The 20,689-nt window shown below is 42.2% G+C and overlaps 1 protein-coding gene across 3 annotated transcripts in view; it reads right to left on the reverse strand.

Annotated features, from left to right (window-relative positions):
• Positions 1-2,333: 2,333 nt before the first annotated feature.
• NCOA7 (nuclear receptor coactivator 7) overlaps positions 2,334-20,689 on the reverse strand; it is a 50,428-nt gene continuing 32,072 nt past the window's right edge. For 2 of the 3 annotated variants that reach the window (XM_009951748.2, XM_086461248.1), the window contains exons 8-14: positions 19,154-19,322; positions 10,076-10,223; positions 5,414-5,539; positions 4,780-4,932; positions 4,159-4,254; positions 3,416-3,489; positions 2,334-2,503 (exon numbers count right to left, since the gene is read on the reverse strand). In XM_009951748.2, the coding sequence (XP_009950050.2) occupies positions 2,368-2,503; positions 3,416-3,489; positions 4,159-4,254; positions 4,780-4,932; positions 5,414-5,539; positions 10,076-10,223; positions 19,154-19,322 (902 nt within the window). In that variant the 3' untranslated portion in view covers positions 2,334-2,367. Of the gene's footprint in view, positions 2,504-3,415; positions 3,490-4,158; positions 4,255-4,779; positions 4,933-5,413; positions 5,540-8,517; positions 8,596-10,075; positions 10,224-19,153; positions 19,323-20,689 lie in introns of those variants that run through there. The other variant, XM_086461249.1, reaches the window with a different exon arrangement.

Raw genomic sequence — 20,689 nt, forward strand, 5'->3', positions numbered from 1 at the left:
GAGATGCTGTACCATACAAAAAACTCCCTCAAAAGCTCCCATCTCCTTAGCTGTGTTTTTAAACTATGATATTGCTGTAATCTTCTTTTTGAGGGGAGGCGTAATCTGTAACTTACACTGCATCCCTTCATCTTTAAAATGTATTAAAACTTGTGAATAAAAGAGAAAACATCTGTAACAAGCTTCTGAATGCATAAATTCCTTTATTGAAAATATTGTGATAGCACTGCATTACATATATTCAATATTCATAGTTTCAAGGGTCACAGAATTTTGATTGAACAACACTGTTTTGAATATAGACCACAGCGTTTAGATATGCTCCAACAAGGATAATATAATGGAGTAAGTTGTAGGTAGCAATAGTGAAATGTATGTAAAATGCTGAACTTGGTTGGTTTGGTTTTGTTTGTTTTTTTTTTTTTTTTAATTATTTTTAAACTATTAAGTGGTCTGCCACCATTTAAAAGAGCAAACAACATTAGATGTTCCTGGTATCTTCAAAGCATTACGCTGTTAGCCACTTCCAAAATATTTTACAGCATTACCAATAAGAACTTTATTTATGGCTGTAGTAGACCACAAAGAAGGGAAGTGTGAAAAGCTCACGTGCAGCGTGTCACAGGCGTGCTGTATAGAGCATTGGTTTTCAGACTGTGAAATTTCTGTGCAGGATTAAGATTTAGTAATGCTTTTGAAAGAAAACGACTTGTGTGTTGTTTTTTTTTTTTTTTTTTAATCTATTCATAAAGGGAAGAGTAGTAACTAAATTAAGTTGTACTACTCAGTTAATATTCCAAAATTAGACTGTACTGTTTCAACACATGGAAGCACACTACCGTTTCTAAAACCTGCCTTTCTCAGGACAATCGCCATTCCGGTCTACGGGCAGGACAGCGTCCTAATGTTGGTTGGGTCTCGATTGTGTAAACAGAACCACAGCTTAATGGGAAAGCAGAATTCCTTAGCAAACAGTGAAGATTGCCAGTCCGCTGTCACATTCTCCCTATTTACCAAAACTTTCATTTTCTAACATGGAATCTTTTCAGTGTTGGGAGGGAAGGGGGGGCAGGAGGGGAAGTATGGTATGGGTTTTTTCATGAGAAACAAAGAAGAATATTTAGTTGCCTGTCAAATCCTAAACCAGCCTGTTGCTTTGAGACTTTTTTGTGAAGGAAATCATGTAGCTAATTACTAAGAAACCAAGTATTACACTAACATGACTTGGCCTGTTAGGGAAATAGCATTCTTCTCTAAATCTCGATCACATTTTCTCCTTAACAAAGTGGTTATTCTTCAATTTGTAGAGAAGTGCTCATAAAAGCACAGTGGGTGGCTTATTTTGAATCATTTGGTGGTGATACAGAAAAACAATCCTCTTTTAGAAATGTCCTTCGTAAACAGTCAAATAATACCAGGGCAGATGCTCGGAGCATGCTGTCCCAATCCTGCTGACTGCAACAGAGCTGATACAGTCTATACCAGGTGGCAGTTTGCCCAGTGTCTCCATATACTGCCAAAATAATAACCTATTAACAGGAATGTGGCAGCAGAGTTAATAAGAAGCACTATCCACCTTCTCCTTCACCTCAGAAAAAACAAAACAAAACAAAACAGAATTATGCACTCAAGTGTTTCTGCCAGAAAACAAACCCTCTGATTAGGGTAAAATGAAACCCAAACCTCATTTACAAAATAAAAATATAAAAATTAACTTCAAAAATCAAATAAATTGATTCAGAGTAAATGCCAATGCATAAGAAACCTGCCTGAATAGTAATTACTTATCAAATTGAGATTCGAAACATTAAAAGAAAAAACTCAAACCTAATACATTTACAAAAAAAAAAAAAACCTGCTATACAATAACAATAAATAAGATTTTTAAAAACATGTTCCCTTAAGTGCTGCATACAGCTATTTCTGATTCTTTTCCATGGCAAACAGTATGCTGTAGATTTTGGTAAAGTAACCTTTTATTTTTGGTTAGCATTTGTACGTTGAACATAAATACACATGGAATGTACTAGATAGTTATAGTTTTCCCACAGGATCTTTTTCACAGTTACAGAAAAGGTTTTCAACTTACACATCATGAATGTTTTCATAAGCATTGTATCTTCGATGGAGAAGTGTTGGAGGAGGAAGTAAAAAACACTTCAGGCTGATCTCTTGCTGTTCTGTCTCTTACTGCCTCTCAAAATCAGCTCTCTTTTTTTCTTCAGTTGGTTGGTTGGGGTTTTTTTTGCGTAGTCATGCTCTGGTACAAACTTGAGGAAAAAGCGTGTAACGTTGTGAGGCAGCCTGCACCTTCTAGTGTTAGCTTTTAAGTGCCTAATGGATCCAGTCCTTAAGGCAGTCAGTATTTCATTCAAATGTCCATACTTCTACATCTTGTATTATGAAATCTTCTTTCTTAGATAAGATGTCATTATTGAAGGTGCTGCAGGAATTGCTTCGCCCGTGATACAAATCTGCATCTAACCATAAGCCAAAACGGCCACTAAAAAGGAAACACAAACCAAATTTCAGGTCATATACAATAGTAAGAATACGTGAAGCTGTAGAAACAACCAGAGGAGTGATATGGAGGGACTTAGGTAAATCTGAGGACCCCTTAGACCGAGTGTGAAGAGCTCAACCCCAGGAAAGCGCTTCCCAAGGCGCTTGTGGAGCGGACCCCTCGCTTTTGTTTCTGCCAGAGAGCGGGGCAGAGCACAGGGCCAAGCGTGTGCCCGCGGCCCCCCGGTTCGCACCGCCGCCTGTGGCTGAGGCCGGCACCAGGGCGCGGACGTCGGAGCCCCCTCCCTGGCTGTTTGGATGTGGACGCGGCCCCTCCTGGTTTAGGAGGAGGAGGAGGGGTGTTTATACATCCCAGCGCAAACCATGCCCAGATGCCCCGCGGGGCAGCCTGCCCTCAGCTTTCGTTACTCCCACGGCCTCAGCCCTCGAGGTCACACCCGCTGACCTCCGAAGCTCAGGACCCGACTAAGCGCTGTCTGTATCCTTGCTCTGCGGATCAACAGAATAATGACAACTGAGTACGGACCACGTGAGACACCTTAGCAGCTGATGGCGGAACTGCCATTAGAGATTATCTTCCAGTGGCAAACCTCTTCAGCAATGAGGTGTGTATCTACCCAAAACACCTGTTTTTTTTTCCTAGCTATAGAAAAGAAGCTCAACAAACCCTACTGGCCTAACACCAATCACTCTCTTTAAGCAATGGAAATGGCTCTGGGTCTATAACAGAAATCAGACTGCTGAGGTATCTGCCCTCAACCGTTTACTAGAAGTAAGTTCAGCTATTTTACTGATTGGTTTTTCTTGCAACTACCATTGTCCCTATTCTCATTAAAAAAAACAAAACCCAAAAAAACTTAGCTACAGATTTGCAAACCAAACATTCACTCACCCTCCACCTCCTAGCTCCAGAGAGCTGGTGTCTCCGTTGATGAAGTAGGTGTTCTCTCCACTCCATTTGAATACCTGAGGAGGGAAAAAAAATCAAATATATTTGGACCGTGAGGATTCTTGTACTCTGTAACTACTGGGGACTGACTGTCAGCAGGTATTTTTTGGTCTGGTCATATTTCATTCTATTTTTTTCTCAAAGGGGGGGGAGGAAGAGGTAATAGGTAGACAGTGAAGGAACAATATATATTTAAAACTATGAACAAGGCACCCTAATCCTTTTAAAAATTCTGGTTGCATCTCTAAGTCAACAGGCATTCTGTTAAAAAGGAACAATGTGTTCAATACTGAAAAATGCATAAGCCATGAACATTAAGGGGTACTTCAGTAGCACTCATCTCTGGTTTGTTGTTACTGTGATCCTAAGCACATGTGAAATTATACCCTGTTCTCGATATCACTGCCTTCCAAGGTGAGTCTTTGATAGTCCACTCCTTACTCCTCCCTGCTTCCCCCTTCAATCCACTTAAAACCCTCTCCTTGCCCTCACTGTCCTCTCAGCACTTCAGGTAATTACAGCCACTTTTGCTTAAAGCATTGCACTGAAGCAGTGACTGATTCATTGCATTTATCAACAGCCAGCACATGATCTACACTCAAAATATGCTGTCTTCATTAAAATCTGAGATATGTTTCAGAAGTGGAACCTAAATATTTTATTTGAGAAATTGAACACTGACTTACCTTGAAACTTGGACTGAATGTGTAGAGGAATGTTTCACCAGTGCCATAGTAATGGTCACTAAACCTGAAGGGATGCGTAGCATACGCTCCAAATATCTGTCAGAATAAAATAAACTACTTTTGAGGACAGTGCAAAATTCAAGAGAAAAACCCCCAAACATTTCAAAATACTTTTTAAAGAACAGCTAAGATGGTGTTTTGTATTAGAAGAACCAACTAGTAAAGTACATCAGATGAGCACGTACTCCTAAAATCTTTTGTATCCTGCAAGTTAAAAGCCAGATGACAACAACGGCAACATGAACGCCAACTCTAGCAGCTACTGAAGTACTAGACCTCCACAGAGGCATTATTTGTGACAGCTTGTTAACAGAGATACCCAAGGAAGATGCTTCCACGGGTACTATTAAAAGGAGCACTCATTGCAATTACAAAGCTGGGGTGTGGGGTGGTATTTGTATTAGTGCTGATGTGCTTTCCTGCTTGTAAGTTTAGTTTAAGCAGTAGCAAATATAAAAGAAAACACTAAAATCTTACTTTGGTACCATGTCACTTCACAGTGATCACTTTTTTATAATGCTGCCCTTTCAGTCCAGCCCCTGCAAAACAAGCACTCCTTACCTGGTTGTCCATATCCTTGATGACAAGGAGAACTGGACTGTCAAGAGACGCTGATTTACGGTAGAGAGTCTTCAGGCTAGTCCCGTGCTCCAGTGTGCTGTACGCAAGCCGCCACGGATATCCCTGCACTCGTGCGGGCAAGCGCCGCGCAAGCTGGGAAATAAACAGGGGAAAATGGTTACATACTCAACAGGCTGGGTTACAGGTGGTGCCCCAGACTATTCCCTTCCTGCAGGGGCTTCCGAGTCAAAAAAATGGCTGTCAAGAGAGCAGCTGATGCCAGCAGCTTAACGTCTCTGCCACATGCATGTGGCCTTGTATTACTGGTCCCAGCTGTCTGCATTCGCACCACCTGCGAAAGAGATTTCAAAACTGGCACCCCCTCTCCGAGCACCGAAAGAGTTGCCATCCTTAATATCACAACTCAATCTCCAGAGTTGCGAAACCTAAGCATAAGCTTTCAGGTGAGCCAGTGCTGCAGCAAACAGGACCTTGCCCAGGGACACTCCAATACACTAAGTACTTTCCAAACTCTTAAAAAGCATTGGTATTGCCTCCAGATGGCAGAATGTCCCACACTTGGCAGAGACAGCACCACAGCTAACAAGGAAACCAGAGGTTTTTCTGGCCGTACCTGCTCTATGTGCATATTCTCCAGGAGAGCACTGTGATGCTTCAAGACAGGCAAAGTATCATCATCTTCTTCTTCATAGTAACTGCAAACGCTCTTTCGTCGCTTTGCTTCTTCTACAGTAATGATCTGAGGCAAAAGAACAAGTGTCCAACTTAAAGCATAGCTCTTAACGCTGTCAGTCCTCCATTGAAGCAAATTTGAAAAAAACATACTCCTCAGCTGTTACACCATGTCGAGCAAAACCACCCTATGGGATGGTCCTACCAAGCACAGGCAGCCTTAACCAAATGGGGAAAATCTTAACTGGCAAGGTGTCTTTGAGACAGCACAGCCAGAATTTCTTCATGCCTGGTGACTTCCCACAGCTGCAGAGTTCTTGGGGATTAATAAACATTGAGGTAACCAGGTGACATCATGTGATCGGTTTCAGACATACTTGGTCCCAAGTCAGAAGTCTAAAATGCACCTACTTCTTCTGAGGCACACTACACACATCTGAACCAGATGTCTTGCAGGAGTCTAAATGAGGAGGACACAGAGCGTCTTTGCTTTCTCTCATGCATAATGTTAAGTGCATTTTCATTTTCTCATGCATTAACACCTGAGAAAATAGCTAAAGTTTAAAGTTTCATTTCTCCTTTTTATTAAAACAGCAGCTTCTTCCTGGTTTTCTTTACTGACTCAGACATGGGTTTGTGTATACAAACTGAAACAGAATGAACACAGGAAAGTAGTAAAAATGTAAATCAAATTGAACCAGTATTTCAAAGCTCTGTCTTGTAGGAAACATACTTGCTAAGATTTTGAGCATTCAGTTCATGTAAGTTCTTGAAAATACTCATTCTGAGAGTCAAGGTCTTCAAAAAATGCATTCTTAGTTGAAAATGATCAAACAGCTCTTTGGAAACTTCTATATATTCCTTCGCTTAAGGCTTTAGAAAGAGAGCACACTGTAGTATTTTAAAAGGCAAGTCCATATAAGTATTTCTAACATCAGGTTTGAATTTAAATACTTATAAAATGAAGCACAGACTTATCTCCAGCAACTACAGGTAAACCGCACTACCTTTACTGTTTTGGAAACAAAATGAGAACGAGAGTCCATACGCTTAATGCTTGTCTATAAAAGAACTCAGCAGCCTACAAGGTGCTGACAGAGACAGGGGACAAATTCTGAACCCCACACGGCACAGGCAGCAAACAGGAGCCCAAACGTGGCACAGCACAGGAGCTCCCAGCACCCACAGTGCCTGGAGCTCGCCGCAGAGGGGAGGATGCCACCTCGCCCCTCAGCAGCAACGGTCTGGGTGTCCTGGCTCCCAACAAGCTGCTGCTGGGGTGCTCAGCTGCCCCGGCTGGCAGAGAGCATCACCTGGCACGGCTGGAAAGCTGCTAACCCTCCAGTGCAGCTCAGGGTTCTTAGTGAGCCCCAGGAGCTGCAGCTCCACACAGCAGCGGGAGGTGAGATGAGGCAGTGCCTGGCAGCGGGGTTTCAGCTGGGGCTTGGTGGCACCATGGCAAACAGGAAGCAGCAGCAAGAGCTCAGAGATGGGGCTGAGAAGAAAGAAAAGGGGAAGCAAGGAGGCCTAACTAGAAAACAAACGGGAAACCTTAAACCGCCTCCCTTCCATGAGCATATCACCACAGAGGTCTTATCTTGGAGAAGAAACCCCACGACGCGGCTGCAGAGCACGCTGTGCTGCTGCCACATGCCTCCCTGCAAATATGGCTTCCAAACAACTTTCACGTTACACATGGACAAAGTTTTGCTTAACTCCTCCGTGCCTTCACGATCACTGCTTGAACTTGCAGAAGCTGTCAACGGTCAAGACAATTGCCAAGTGGTGCCTGGAAGTCCTACACACACCTGCCCCGCAGGCGAGAAAGCAAACGCACGGAACTGACTCCAGGTGCAGATTTAACCACACCACAAAGCACAGAAGGAGCTTTTAATGAAGGCCAGGACTGGTGAGGAGTCACCGTGGGTAGGACGAAGCCCTAGTACCGTCGGTCACACCTAGCACCTCCGGTGGGATGCGAACAGCACGTCCGCTGCACGCGCTCGTGTCCAGCCCGCGTTCACCGGCAGCCGCCTGGAGCTGAGCCCAGGGCAGCCGCCCCAAGCAGGGCACCGGGCACTGGCACCCCAGCACGCACAGCGGGGACTGGAAAAGAGGGCAGGACCGCAGAACAAAATCCAGCCCGCAGAGCTAACGTTGTTACGTGCCCCTGCGCACCCAAGCAGTACAGGTGTTCCTGCTGGTCACACTGGAAGAGCTGCATAGCTGCATCCTGTCCCTCCAGCCCAGGCTCAGCGGGATCTAGTCCTGGGTCTTCTGAGACTGAAGAGAATCCTGTGCTGGAAAATTTTTCATATGGCAAATTTTAAGGAAGATTTACAGAGCAAAATTAAGACCAATTTTAAAAGAATCAACAAACTGTTAAATGAAAATGGTCTTTCTGCTTTTATCCTCGTTCTTTTTTCCACCTCCTGAATGGTTTTGCTTCCCTCCTCATCTCTCAGGCCACTATTGTGGTTTTTTTTTGCTGCTGTTTGTTTGTTTTTTAAATGAACACCTTTTTCACCTTAAATCAAAAGTACCCTACTCCTCTTTCAAAAACTATTTTCTAGGAAGTCTCCCCCCAGGAGGAGGGGAAAAGTATCAGAATAGATCAACCAGCAACAGGTATCTGTAGCAAAATGCAACCAAACTTACAGACACAGGCAACCACAGAAAATCTGTTAACACAGCTGTACATTGCAAATTGACTTCAAAGACAGACCAGAGCCCCTCTTTGCTGCATAGATACCTATTCAGTCTGTAACTGAAGCACGCACCTGAATGAAGTTCAGAGTCAACAACTGCAAAAAACAGGATCCGCACGATCAGATATTTACAGGCAAAAGCAGAAACAGACAGAAAGAATCAATCACAAAAACTGGATCCACAAAACCTTTTAAAGATCTTATGGGACTAAGAAAGCAAGCTTCTGGGGTGGAAATACCCTGTTAAAATTCATGTGAGTACGGAGCACATTTTTTACTAGGACAAAAGTGATGTATCAGATCCATGCTGTTCAAGCAGGGACATAGTTCAACATACCTCCACAAAAGGTTCCTCCTGGTCCGGTCTGGCCCAGTAAACTATTCGAATATTCAAAGGCATTTGTTTCCCTTTCATCATCTACCAGTTTATTTTGCAGGATCCACTACACTTCCCTGCTCCAGTGGCAAGAGCTCTTGCCCACAAGTATGAGAGACAGCTACTGCCTGTGGCACACTGTGATAAAATTGCTTATATGCTTCTCTACAATCACACTTTCTGTTTCCCCACAAGGAAGAGTGAAACTTTCACAGTACTCATGCCCAAATTTGGACTTTCAATAGAGACTTCCTGGCAGACCTACTTTAAATTTGTAAAGCCTGAATATATTACAAATAAAAGGGACACACCTTAGAAGCAGTTTCCAGCTAATTCTGCTCCCAACACACATTTATATTAAACAATGAAAGACAAGCTCTCAGTATGGCCAGCTCTCTCCCACTTCTGTTCTTTGGATCACTGGCCCTCCTCCTTCAGTTTGGTTTTATGAAAATAGCATGCAAATGACAACTGAACAGTGAAATCTAGTGCAATATATGACTGCACTCAGTTCTGAGCAAGACAAGGAATGAAGACTCTTTCCTCCTTTTTTTTTCCATTATGCAATTCACAAACCACCAACATTAAGAAACTATGAAACTGTAAAAATAAAAGCTATTTGGGATTAGAGGTGATGTTGCTACATTTCAAATGACAAGCCCCACTCTGCTTCTGAACAGGGCAACATACTTTGAAGACAGAAATGCTCAAAAAAAAAAAAGAGGCAGTAGAATTTTAAATACAAGTTGATGTTTAAGACAAATAATCAGATCACTTTTTAAATCACCATCAGGATATTTCCCACTTTGGGATTTATCCATTTTTTAATCTATCCCATATCCTTAGCACACCAAGTGCTTTAGCATTCAGAAATATAATTTAAAAAAAAAGTGTGTGAGCTTCTTTCCCTTAGAAACTAGGCTTTGTATGCACAAGAGACAGACAGATAACAAATACAGGCATGCCAAGTAGTTAAAACAGATTGCAAAAGCCTCTGTTTGAAAAAGCCGAAGTCCAAAGATAAAACTTAGCCATCCTACAGCCAATATTCAAACAGCACTGCTGCGTGCACCTGAGAAGCAAGGGTCTGGCCCATCACCACATACCAACCCATTTCAACCAGCACACACAAGTCTGTGTCGGTGTTTGTGCGTGCATATACATTTTGGAGATTTTATTTGTAGCATATAAATACAACACAAATTTAGCAACACTGACAACATACACCGGTATGATTTTGCAAAAGGCTAACATCACATAACCAAAATATTCACACAACTTCTGCTGGTTGCACATCAGAGAGCTCCCAGTTGTTTGCCTACTTCTTCTAGGGAGAGAAGAAAGGAGGACTAAAGGAATATGATTACATGTGAGAGATACAAGCCTTAAGGAGACTTCTATATGAGAAACAGCAAGAATTATGAACACCACAAAAATCATCAAAGGAGCAAGTGCTGAGATTAACAGAGGATGCACACTTGATGTGCACATGCTCCATGTAAAGGTAGAAAGCGCTCACCTCCCAGCTCTTAGTAGTGGGCTCGCTGAAGAAGTTGTCTATCATGTCAAGCTCCTCCTTTTCTACCACGACAAAACCTTGCTCTTTGGCATCTTTCCCATATATTTCTGGTGACCACTGAACAAAAAATGTGTATAAGTGATCCACCCTGTAAACAGAAGAGGAGAAGACAACCGCTGTTCAGTGGTCCGTGAACACAGCACTGCCATGTAGTAAAGAGGTTTTACCCTGTGACAAAGGGACAACCACACAAATAGGATACCTGTGTATTTCCACCCTCACATATCCCACAAGGCAATAGCTCCCTTCACCTGGCAGCCTGAAGCACTTCAGGGTTTCTCTCCTTTCATTCCCCACCATGTATTTTTCTCTTCCTTTGCTATACACACAGCCAAAGCATCATGGTAAAACTAAGCGGCTTGTCCAGTCCCACACAATTCATATTAAGAAGTCAAACTGATCAGTGTTAGGTCATACTCACAGAAGTTAAGCCCATAAAAAACTCACTTATCTAGTTTGACCTCCTGCATACAACAAGCCATAAGAGATCACCAGTAAAGTCTACACCACATTTCTAGCTGCCCTCTAAAAGTTACAGTGACTAACCATGAAACAATTCTTCCTTCTGTTAGCATAATGGAAACAAGCAGTCACTGACAGCTTTGCTAACGATATAGTACCAGCAGCATATGGACTTCCATAAATGTAGTCGGCTCTCAATCGTGTCTTTAAAGAGATGTTCTTTGACAAGATCCCTAACACACAGTGAAACAATTTCTGAAGAAGAAGTTTATGTAGTATATTAAAATTAAAATGAACACATGCAATTTCAAACAGGAATACGATAGTGGATCCACTGCACAAGAAGCTGAATTGCCAGCCCCCCCCCCCCCCCCCCCCCCCCCCCAAATCAAACCCTAATTAAAGAGGGTGGATAGAAAGATAGTGAGTACTTATGACATCGGATCTTTGGAGCTTTCTGCAGAAAGTTTGTCCGCCAGTTCCTTGATCAATACAAACCAAGAAAAACCTTAGGGAAATTTAGACATTTTCCCCCTATATTTCAAGTTACTTGGATTCATGCACAAATAATCTTAAAACACCATTTCAGCACTGTTAGCTTCTGTTCAGTATCACTAGCATAATTCCAGAGATTTTTCCAACAGAGTCTACATTTTTTGTTCTACACTCCTACCAACGAGGGCTAGAGTCTCATGTCAGTTCTAACTGCATAAACTGACAGCCCTGAAATTGTTGCCCGCTCATGGCAGCTACAATAATTCACAGTCCAAGTGAGATGTTTGCAGGGGCTTGACTCGCTCTGGCCTCAAGACACTTGGATCCAATTTCCACTACCCTCAGAAAGAATAATGGACTGACTTTGCTTCATCATGGAAATGCCCTCTTAATCATAAAAAAGGAACAAATTAGCATTGCCATCAGTTTTTTCTCTTCTCCTTTGCACATTCACAAACATTTCTGTGGTGCATGGCTAACAGATGTTCTAGCAGAGTTTAAATACTTGTTATCAAGTAAGAACTGTACCTGTGAAACATTTTTAACATACACAACCAGATACGGGTTTGGTACAATTGTCCTGAATTTGTAAACACCCAACACTAGTACCTGAGGCATCAGCAGCCTCCCTTCATCAACAAGTACGGTAGCTAATGTTGGTATCAAATATTAAAATTTTAGCTGCTGCTCATTCCTGTGCAGCAACACACACACAAAAGAGATCAAGGTAGTACTGTGTGAACAACCACTCTTTGTGATAGTTCTCACCAACAATTACCTGGAAAAGGCTAAAAGGGGGTCACATCCCCATTGCCAAGGGTTCCCCCCTTCTTTGTGAGAAGCCACATGATTGCTTACAAGTTTGCATAGATCTAAAACCAGTGAACTATGGAAGGCACTTCTAAAACCCATATAATCTCATTTTAGTCAAGAACTTTTCTTCTAATTGCACAAGTTTTCCCACATCTATAGGTGCTCCGCTTCTCTTCATTTGCTCACAGAAGCTTCAGAATGAGGAGGATCATCTCTTTGCTAACTAATGCGAGTTTTAATTGGAAGAGACATTTAATTTGGGCATGGCGTATTTTACATGCAGCAGTCCTCATCTGGAAAGCTAACTACTTAATTCCTACAAATCCCTATGAAAGAACTAGTGGTTGCTGCTGTCTGGCTAAGATCAGTTTGAAAGCAAGTTCATGCAGGTGGGTGAAGGAGAGCAGCATACTCTCATCTCAGAACTGCAGAACATATTTAGGTTGTAAGGCACCTCTGGAGATCATTGAGGCCAACTCTGGTTGATCGCAGAGCTGATTTCCAGGTTAGGGGAGGTTGCACAGTCTTGTCCGTTTGCAGTTGTGAAAATCTCCAACAGAGATTCCACAACCTCTCCATGCAACCTGTCTCCCATAGACTGCTCCACCCCAGGTGCACAACTTTGCATTTGCCTTTCCTGAACTTCCTGACGTTTCTGTCAGCCCATTCCTCCTTGCTGAGGTCCCTCTGAACAGCAAGCCTTGCCTTCCAATGTATGAACACGCCCCAGATTTGGCACCATCCCCCAAAATGACAAAGGTGTATTCTGTCCCAGTGTCCAACTTGCCGATGAAGGCATTAAATACTATCGGTCCTCAAGGAATACCACTTGCACCTGGCTGCCACTCAGACTAGCTATCAACCCTCTGAGTCCAACAGTCCAGTCAGTTTTTCACCCACCTGGCAGTCTACCTGTCCAGGTCACATCTCTCCTATTTGGCTATAAGGATACTATGGGAGATTGTGTTGAAAGCCTTACTGAGGTCATGGTAAAACAGTTCCTTGCTCTCTCCTTGTTCACAGAGCTACGCATCTGAAACAGAAAAGTTATCTCATTCCTAGAAAAACAATTTGCCCTTGGTAAATATACACTAGCTGTTCCTGATCACTTCTTGCCCTCCAGGTCCTTGAAAATGGCGTCCGTAAGGATGTGCTTCATAATCTTCCCAGGGACTGAGGTGAAGCTGACTGCCCTGTGCTTCCACAGATCCTCCTCATTTTTTCTGAAGATGGTTGAAGCATTTGTCTTTCTAATTATTAAGGACTTCTCCCAGTGATCATAACCTTTCAAAGGATGACAGAAAGCAGCCTTGCAATAACATCAGCCAACTTCCTCAGTACGCTCAGAATATTTCCTGTATACGCTCAGTTTATTTAAGTAGTCCATAATTAAGTTTTCCTTTACAATGGACAGATGCTAAATAAATCCAGACACCCCAGATTTAAGAAGCAGCAGCATAAAATGAGAAATAGGTGACTGCAGAAGTGAGGTAATTTGGAAAGGGGATGCACAGCACCCCTTCTCTGTTAATAAAATTATAACATTATGCTATGGTGGTATTTCCAAGCTACCAAATTGAAAACACAGTGCTTGAGGAACTCTCTTACAGCCAACTTGACAGCTGTGAGGAAAGCTATCCTAGAACTCAGTAGCTGTTTTGGTGATCGCGTGCTTATAACTGTGTTACGCACTAACAGAGAAACATCAATAAAACATAGTACTTGGAAACAAACAACTTCAGAAACCTGAAGTTAATCACTGCAGAAAGAAATGATTCAAAAGGAAAAGATAACAGGAAATGTAAAAAAAAAAAAACCCACCAAAACCCCACCACCAACAAAAAAACAACCAACAAAAACCTAGAAACTAACCTACAAGACACAAATCAAAAATGACAGATGAAACACTGATTAAAGAGGGAACCACCCCCAGCTGTAGCCAGATTAAAAGGAAAGTAAATATGCTTATAAATATGTTCATAGTAACACACACACACAGAGGACACAAATGTAACAAAAAAAAGTTTATTGTGAATTACATAAATTCATTAGAAAACTAATTTTGGGGATTATAAAACATGACTTAAAGATCATGACAGCAAAGTGATAAAATTAGTGTAAAACAAAAGTTTGGTGGAGTATTACGCCATTGCACTGCTTAGTAAACTGCTGTCCTGGTTTGGCTGGGATGGAATCACACCCCAGCCATGCCAGGCAGCCATCAGCAGTTTCAAGTCAGCCAGGGCAGCTGACCTGAGTTAGCTACAGGGGTAGCCCACACCATAGTGTCATGGTCATTGTAAAGGGGAAAGGGTTGCTGAGGAGATGGAGCTCCTGTGGGCTTCCTCCTGCTCCTCCCAAGGACTATGAGGGCCAGACATTCTAGGCTGAGCATACCTTTGTGTACTTTATTTGTTTTGTTGTTTCATTAAATCTGTCCTTGCTTCAGCCTTCAGATCTCATCTCCTTTTCCCATTTCGCCTTTTCAACTGGGGAGGGGTCACTGGGTGATAGAATAACTGCTATAGTTTAGGCCCCAGTATGGCTAAACATAGACAACTGGGCACAATCAGCTGTGGGCGTGAATGCATCTGAACAGAGGAGCATGCACTGGAGAACAGCGAGCAGAGGCTGTGCTTGCAGGATGGTACTTTACCCTTGGCATGAGGACCCCAGAGACCTGCGATAACTGCTCTGAATTTTGGAGCAAGAGCTGTGCACTGATAACAATACTTGGTGTGATCCTTGCGTGTACTGAGAAAGTAACATTCAGCAAAAGGAATGATATTGTGTTTAGCTTGATGCTTTGGTGACCACTGCTGGAATACTCTGCCCATCTGTGGTGCACCATTCCCAAGTCATGCTCAAGTGCTGCAGCTTAGAGATGCAAAACCAACTGCCATACAGCAAGAGGCAAAAAGAGTTATTTAGCTTATAGAAGCAATACTCCGTGACAGCCTACATCAACAGAACTAAATCCTGGTAACACAGATACAAGCAAAACCAGCGAGCAGAAGCCAGAAAAATTCAAGGAGGTACATAGTGCACTGAAAAAAAAAGCAAAGGCAATTATCAACAAAACACACCAGACAATTTGTCGAGTTACAATTTCTTGAGGGGGAACTGTAAACCATTTTTCTTCTAAAAGATATACTTTAATTTAGGAGGTCCCAAACTGCCATCATCACTACCACTATTTCTGTTGATATGGCAACAATATCGGACTTCTTCAAGAGCAGAGGCAAAACAGTTTTCCATAAATGAATGTCTTCAGGTCAGTCACAGGTGGGAGGGGGGCTACTTCCAAACTGGTGTGTTTGGGTGGTGGGGGAGGGTTTCTGCATCCTGTGATACACGTACAAAGGCTCTAAGTCCAACCACAGCTCCTGGCCTAGAAAGTGGAATTAATTCAGACGAGCCCTATGACTTTGCCATAAACACACCTGACTAGATGATGATCCTTTATGAATCTTACGGGGACTAAGGTATTGTAAGCCCTTATATGCTTAGATAAGCTTACATAAACTTATAGGAGCCCTTACTGTAAGATATTAAGCTATAGCTACAAACAGGTTTTCATAGGTTTCATCTGTATAGTCTGATATCTTATTTATCAGGAGTCTAGGACTACTTCATTTGTAGAAGGCTAATTCAAAAGAAGTCTAAACCTAAGCTTTATGCTACCTATTCCATTTCAGCAACAGAGGCATGGAAGAGCGATCTTTCAGCATCAGGACCACCTTCATCATCACCCCTTTAGGCAAAGCCCTCCATAAGTGCAAGGAAGCATCATGCAGGTATTGACTCCAGCTAGTTGTGCTGCAGATCTCAGCTTCAAGAGTATCAGCTACAGGGTGTTACACACTAGATACTAACAGGAATCACAACCAAGCAACATTGCTCTACAGAAGGAAACCCCACAGAAACAGTAACAAAAAACAAACGAAAACTCACCCAACTCCCCAAACCAGACCAAAAAAAAAAAAAAAAAAAAAAATCGATGGGGCAGGAAGCTAAAACCGAAAAAGATAATCAAGGCTCAACCCCTGTTACTTTTCCTCCTCGAAAATCTGCCTGCTCTCAAAAAAGAAACTTCCAAAAAAGCAGATGCCCTCTCAGCAGCATGATCTCAGTGCAATGTCTTTTACATCAACAACAATGCAAATTATACATTCATAAACCAAACTTGTCTGCCAAGTTTAAATTGTAGATAATCAATGACTTACTTCTTGACTGAGGAATTAGTCGGTGCTAAAATGAATAAATTATTTGTTAGGACACATGTTTATAAACAAAGAAATTCTGCATTACTGTATCTCTCCCCGTGCAAGGCATTTTCCTCTGCAAGACCTTGAGGAAATCTGTGACATAATTACTGACCTACTATGACTCAAAATCCACTAGGGTGGGAAATCTACATACCATTTAAACATAAATTCATGCAGTAAGAGCACACACTGACTTACCCTCTAATACTGTAAGCTATACCCATTGCAAGACTCCTCAGCAAAAGACTCAATCTCCCCATTAGTGTCCAACAGCACGAGTGTCTCTGTGCTCAGCTGAACCCCACAAGAAGCTGCCCTGGACTGAGTAATCTGTATATAAGGCAACCCAAGATGCCCATCTCCCCCACTACGTGCTAAGGCGAGCGCTTCTGCAATCAAGCAGGCAGCACAAACCAGCCCAACAGTCAGTGATTAACCCAGCTACGCTGTGTGGGTCATGGGGCCACGCACGCTGGGACACTCTTGGCACCTGGGAAATCACGTAGAAGAAAGATAACCTACAGCAGCTGCAAAAAGCTTAACAGACTTAAGACTTACTGAAAGCCTTTATAAAGAACATCAAGCTAACAGTCTTCTCTCTGTATTAATAGTGTTTCCAGAGGCTTTCATTAAAAAAAAAAACAAAAACAAAAACCAAACAATTTTAAAAGGTAAAGTACATCTGCCCCCCCCCCCCCCCCCCCCGTGCAGCTCTCCCACAGCCTGCGAAGGCCAAGAAAGCAGCAGCAGTCTGCAGATGAAAGAGCAGCTCTGCCAGGAGCGGTGGGCTATGGGGCCCGGGCTGAAAATGGAGTCATTTTCACAACTGGTGACAGAAGCTGTTTTAACAGCAAACCCTAAGAGACCATGGAAAAATATAATTAAATGCAGAGGAAGATTTAACTTACACAGTGATTATAGACACGCACACCAATTTCTTCACAATCTCAATCCAGGCTGGTTTTGTTTTGGTTTGGTTTTTTTTTAATTATCATGAAACATTAAGATGCTGCACAACCTACTGTGACTGCACTGGACAGAACATGTTTTATTTATGCTGCTTTATTACCAATAAGATAAGAGTGGTATTCCTGATATTTTCATACATCAACAGAAATCGCATTCCAAATGTTTTTAAACTTAGTAAACTATTTTGATACACTGTAGCAGAAATACATTGCAAAGCTATCCCAAATGACCTACTGTCCATGGCAGTCTCAAGATGCAACACTGGGATATACTATGCGACCTGGTGCAAGACTATCACCAGAGGGTAGGAAGCGATGCATTTTGCTTTGGGAAGGCATCCGAGAGTTTGCAGAAAACACTGACTTTTTAGGCGGAGGCATGTCTTGCATTAACACAAAGGATTGGATCTCACATTTAGTTTTTGCGCCAAGTTGTACATGATCTTTGATGCACCTCTGTGGTGTTAAAACAGGCATGCATGAATGGCACCAAAATGACCCAATCTTATACTACATTCACCACTAATTTTGATCAAGATCTGAACAGCAGCCCCGACAGCAAAGATCTGGCCTGTCAGCCAGCACAGCCAAGTGCTGCTGCAACAGCTCACTGCAGAAACGACTTTTCCTCATTCTAAGAGCTGAAGTATAAACCAGTTGTCAACACTTCAGTTTACACATGGGTTAGGTCCCCTCACTGTTCAGAAAATGACACGTAAAGAGGCTGTTTTGCAAGTCTGTGGTAAGAAGCTTAATATATTTACCTGTTCCACAGAGCAACAATCGGAGATGACCCCAGTTCAGCTCAGCAGCTTTATTCAACATTAGATACGCTATCCCCAAAGCAATAACTGACCTTGTGGTATATTATAGCATCACTCCAACTATCTTGAAGTATTTACTCATACTTTCAACCTAGAATTTTCTGAACCTACCCTTTTGCAGTCCCTGAGGAGCCAAGGACTGGGTTGCGCAGACAGCAAGCAAACCAAAAGCTATCTTCAGCTACACTCCTGATGGTCACATTCCAGCTGGATTACACCTCTCCCCCTCCTCCCCCGGGTCAACAACTTCTACACTACTGCTCTGCTCAAAACACTCGTTTCTAAAATACAAGAAATAAACTCTTAAATCAACACACATGCTACAAATTTGAAAATAAAAATAAATGTTCTGAAACATTATTAAAAAAAGAAAAAAATTGCCTGCATCTTAAAGAGACACCTCTGAGATTGATCCCCAGTTCAGACACTTCCTTCCTGGTATCTAATTCACCAGAAGTGTGACCACCCATTTCCCTATTTTGGTTCATCAACAGACTGGAGAGTTGCTCTAGCTGCCTTCTAGCAAAAGAAAGGCCAGGAATTTGATTCCTCACAGACAGTGAAAATTCTTGGGTGATTTGTGTGCAAAAATCACAGGCCTCTACTTTTTTTTTTTTTTTTGGCACTATAGTACTATTTATGCCTACATACACACCTACAGGCACATAAACCATTTAAACAAATTTTATCATGAAGGAAGGGACATTTTTTGGGGGACTGGAAGGCTGAAACACCCACACCCACTCAGTTAGGAGTGTCTCCCTTTTGAAGATCATGCCCTTTTTATGTAAAATACCTGATTTTTAAGCACTGGCACCTTAGTGAATTCCTTGCCTCTCTTGCCACTGCTCCCCTTTTCCCCTTTCCCTCACTTCCTAGATGATAGCCAAAACCCAGATCATCCCCCAGTGTTTTGATCATATGTTAGCTGCACATATATCCCTCCTTCATCTTCCAGGTGGCACCTGATCCCTTCTTCCTTCCCACTGGGAGCCATATTAGACCAGCAACAAACACTGCTTTATCTCTCTGGCACGCAATGAAATGAGGGCACCCCTCACCTCATCCTAGCATCCTTGCTGCATTTCACACCTTGGACCATGCAGTGCTTTCAACTCTAGAAAGCACTACACATTTAAAAAAACATAAAGACAGAAACATGGTTTTGTGCTATGCACTGCAGCTTACCTTTCCCGAGGAACAGCAAACCAGTACTCTGGTTGCTTTATCTTCTTACTGTACTGTTGAGACATGGTGGTGCTCTGAGATGCAAAGGACTTTCTCATGGGCTTGCCTACTTTAATGCACAGAAACATTGGAGGAGTCTTGCTCTTCTCCTCTTTTGAAGGAAGCATATCTGAATGAGAGAAAAAAGAAATGGGCTGCTTACAGGGAAGTACAAATACTGCAGCTGATAAAACATTATCACAAAGATTAATAATCTTGTGCAAAGAAACACTCAGAGGCACTGTATACAGAATTAAACCTGACATGTCATTCAACAGCAAAACTAGTTTAATAAGTTCTTGTTCATCCTAAACTGCGGCCATTTATTCCCATTTCGTCACAGCCTGTATCCCCCTCAGCTGTACAGCTTTGTATAGAATAGCCCTGTAAAGCAAATCAGTAAGGTGATGAGGGTGGATACAAACTGCAACATGAACCAGGCAAGTAAAGGGGACAGTGTTTGACTGGGTCCAGGAAACCCATCCAGTCGAAGGGTAACCCTGCACACATATACGCACGAAGCCTGATCAGTTCCTCAATTCTGACAGTCACGACAGACGTACAAACACCTCTTGTCTGCACAAGACAGGGTCAAGCATAAGAGCAGTTTAAATTCCCTGAGTTGGTAGTGCAACAAAAAATTTGCTTATTATAGCTTCAACCACACTGAAGTTGCCTTACTCAGTTTAGGAGTGCACATACAGCCATATTTTGTTTTTCTTTTTCCTCTCCCAATGAGAACAACCACCACATGCAACTAGTGAGATATAAACCCTTCCAAAAGAAAGGAAAAATCATTTTAGGAATAACTGGGTTTAATAATAAGGATTTCCACTCTAATCACATCCCCCCCCCGATATAAATCAAGGGGATGTCCACTGGTTCATTAAACTACCAAGAGAGGAGCGTCAGTGCTCCAGGATAGACTACTGTTTAGAGGCACTGGGTTGCAGTAGAAATAGTAGCATGTGTACACGTTATCTAAACTGAGATTTCCTTTTGTTATATGCTTTCCAGTAAGAGCCTGAATTTTATTTATGACAACCCAATGACCAATCAGGACAAAACAATCTGTCAGTAAGACTCTACGTATATTCCTATTTATCACTTCTTTAAGGGTTTCCATAGCACAAAAGGCATTAGACAGATACAAATATTATCAAGAATACTTTGGTACCCCCCTTTACAGCAATTCACTACCACTCTGGATATTATCAGAGTGGATATTATCCAATAATATTTGGATATTATCAGAAATACACTGACAGACTTCACTGAAGCAACAAAAGTTACCAATCAGGAGTACCGACAGCAATTCCTAGGCCATGAAGTGTCCCTGTCAGTACTGCAACTGGATGACATTTGTTGTCCTCCTTAAAGCCAGTAAACAGAGGTGAAGATGATATAAACAGTGATCACTAAATATGGAAAGAGCATACAAGCTACTTATCAAACTAGAAGTTCGGGAATTTGAAGGTATTTTTTAATTCTGTATAG

This window comes from Leptosomus discolor, chromosome 2 (genome assembly GCF_034619465.1).
Source record: "Leptosomus discolor isolate bLepDis1 chromosome 2, bLepDis1.hap2, whole genome shotgun sequence".
In the NCBI taxonomy this organism is placed as follows: domain Eukaryota; kingdom Metazoa; phylum Chordata; class Aves; order Leptosomiformes; family Leptosomidae; genus Leptosomus; species Leptosomus discolor.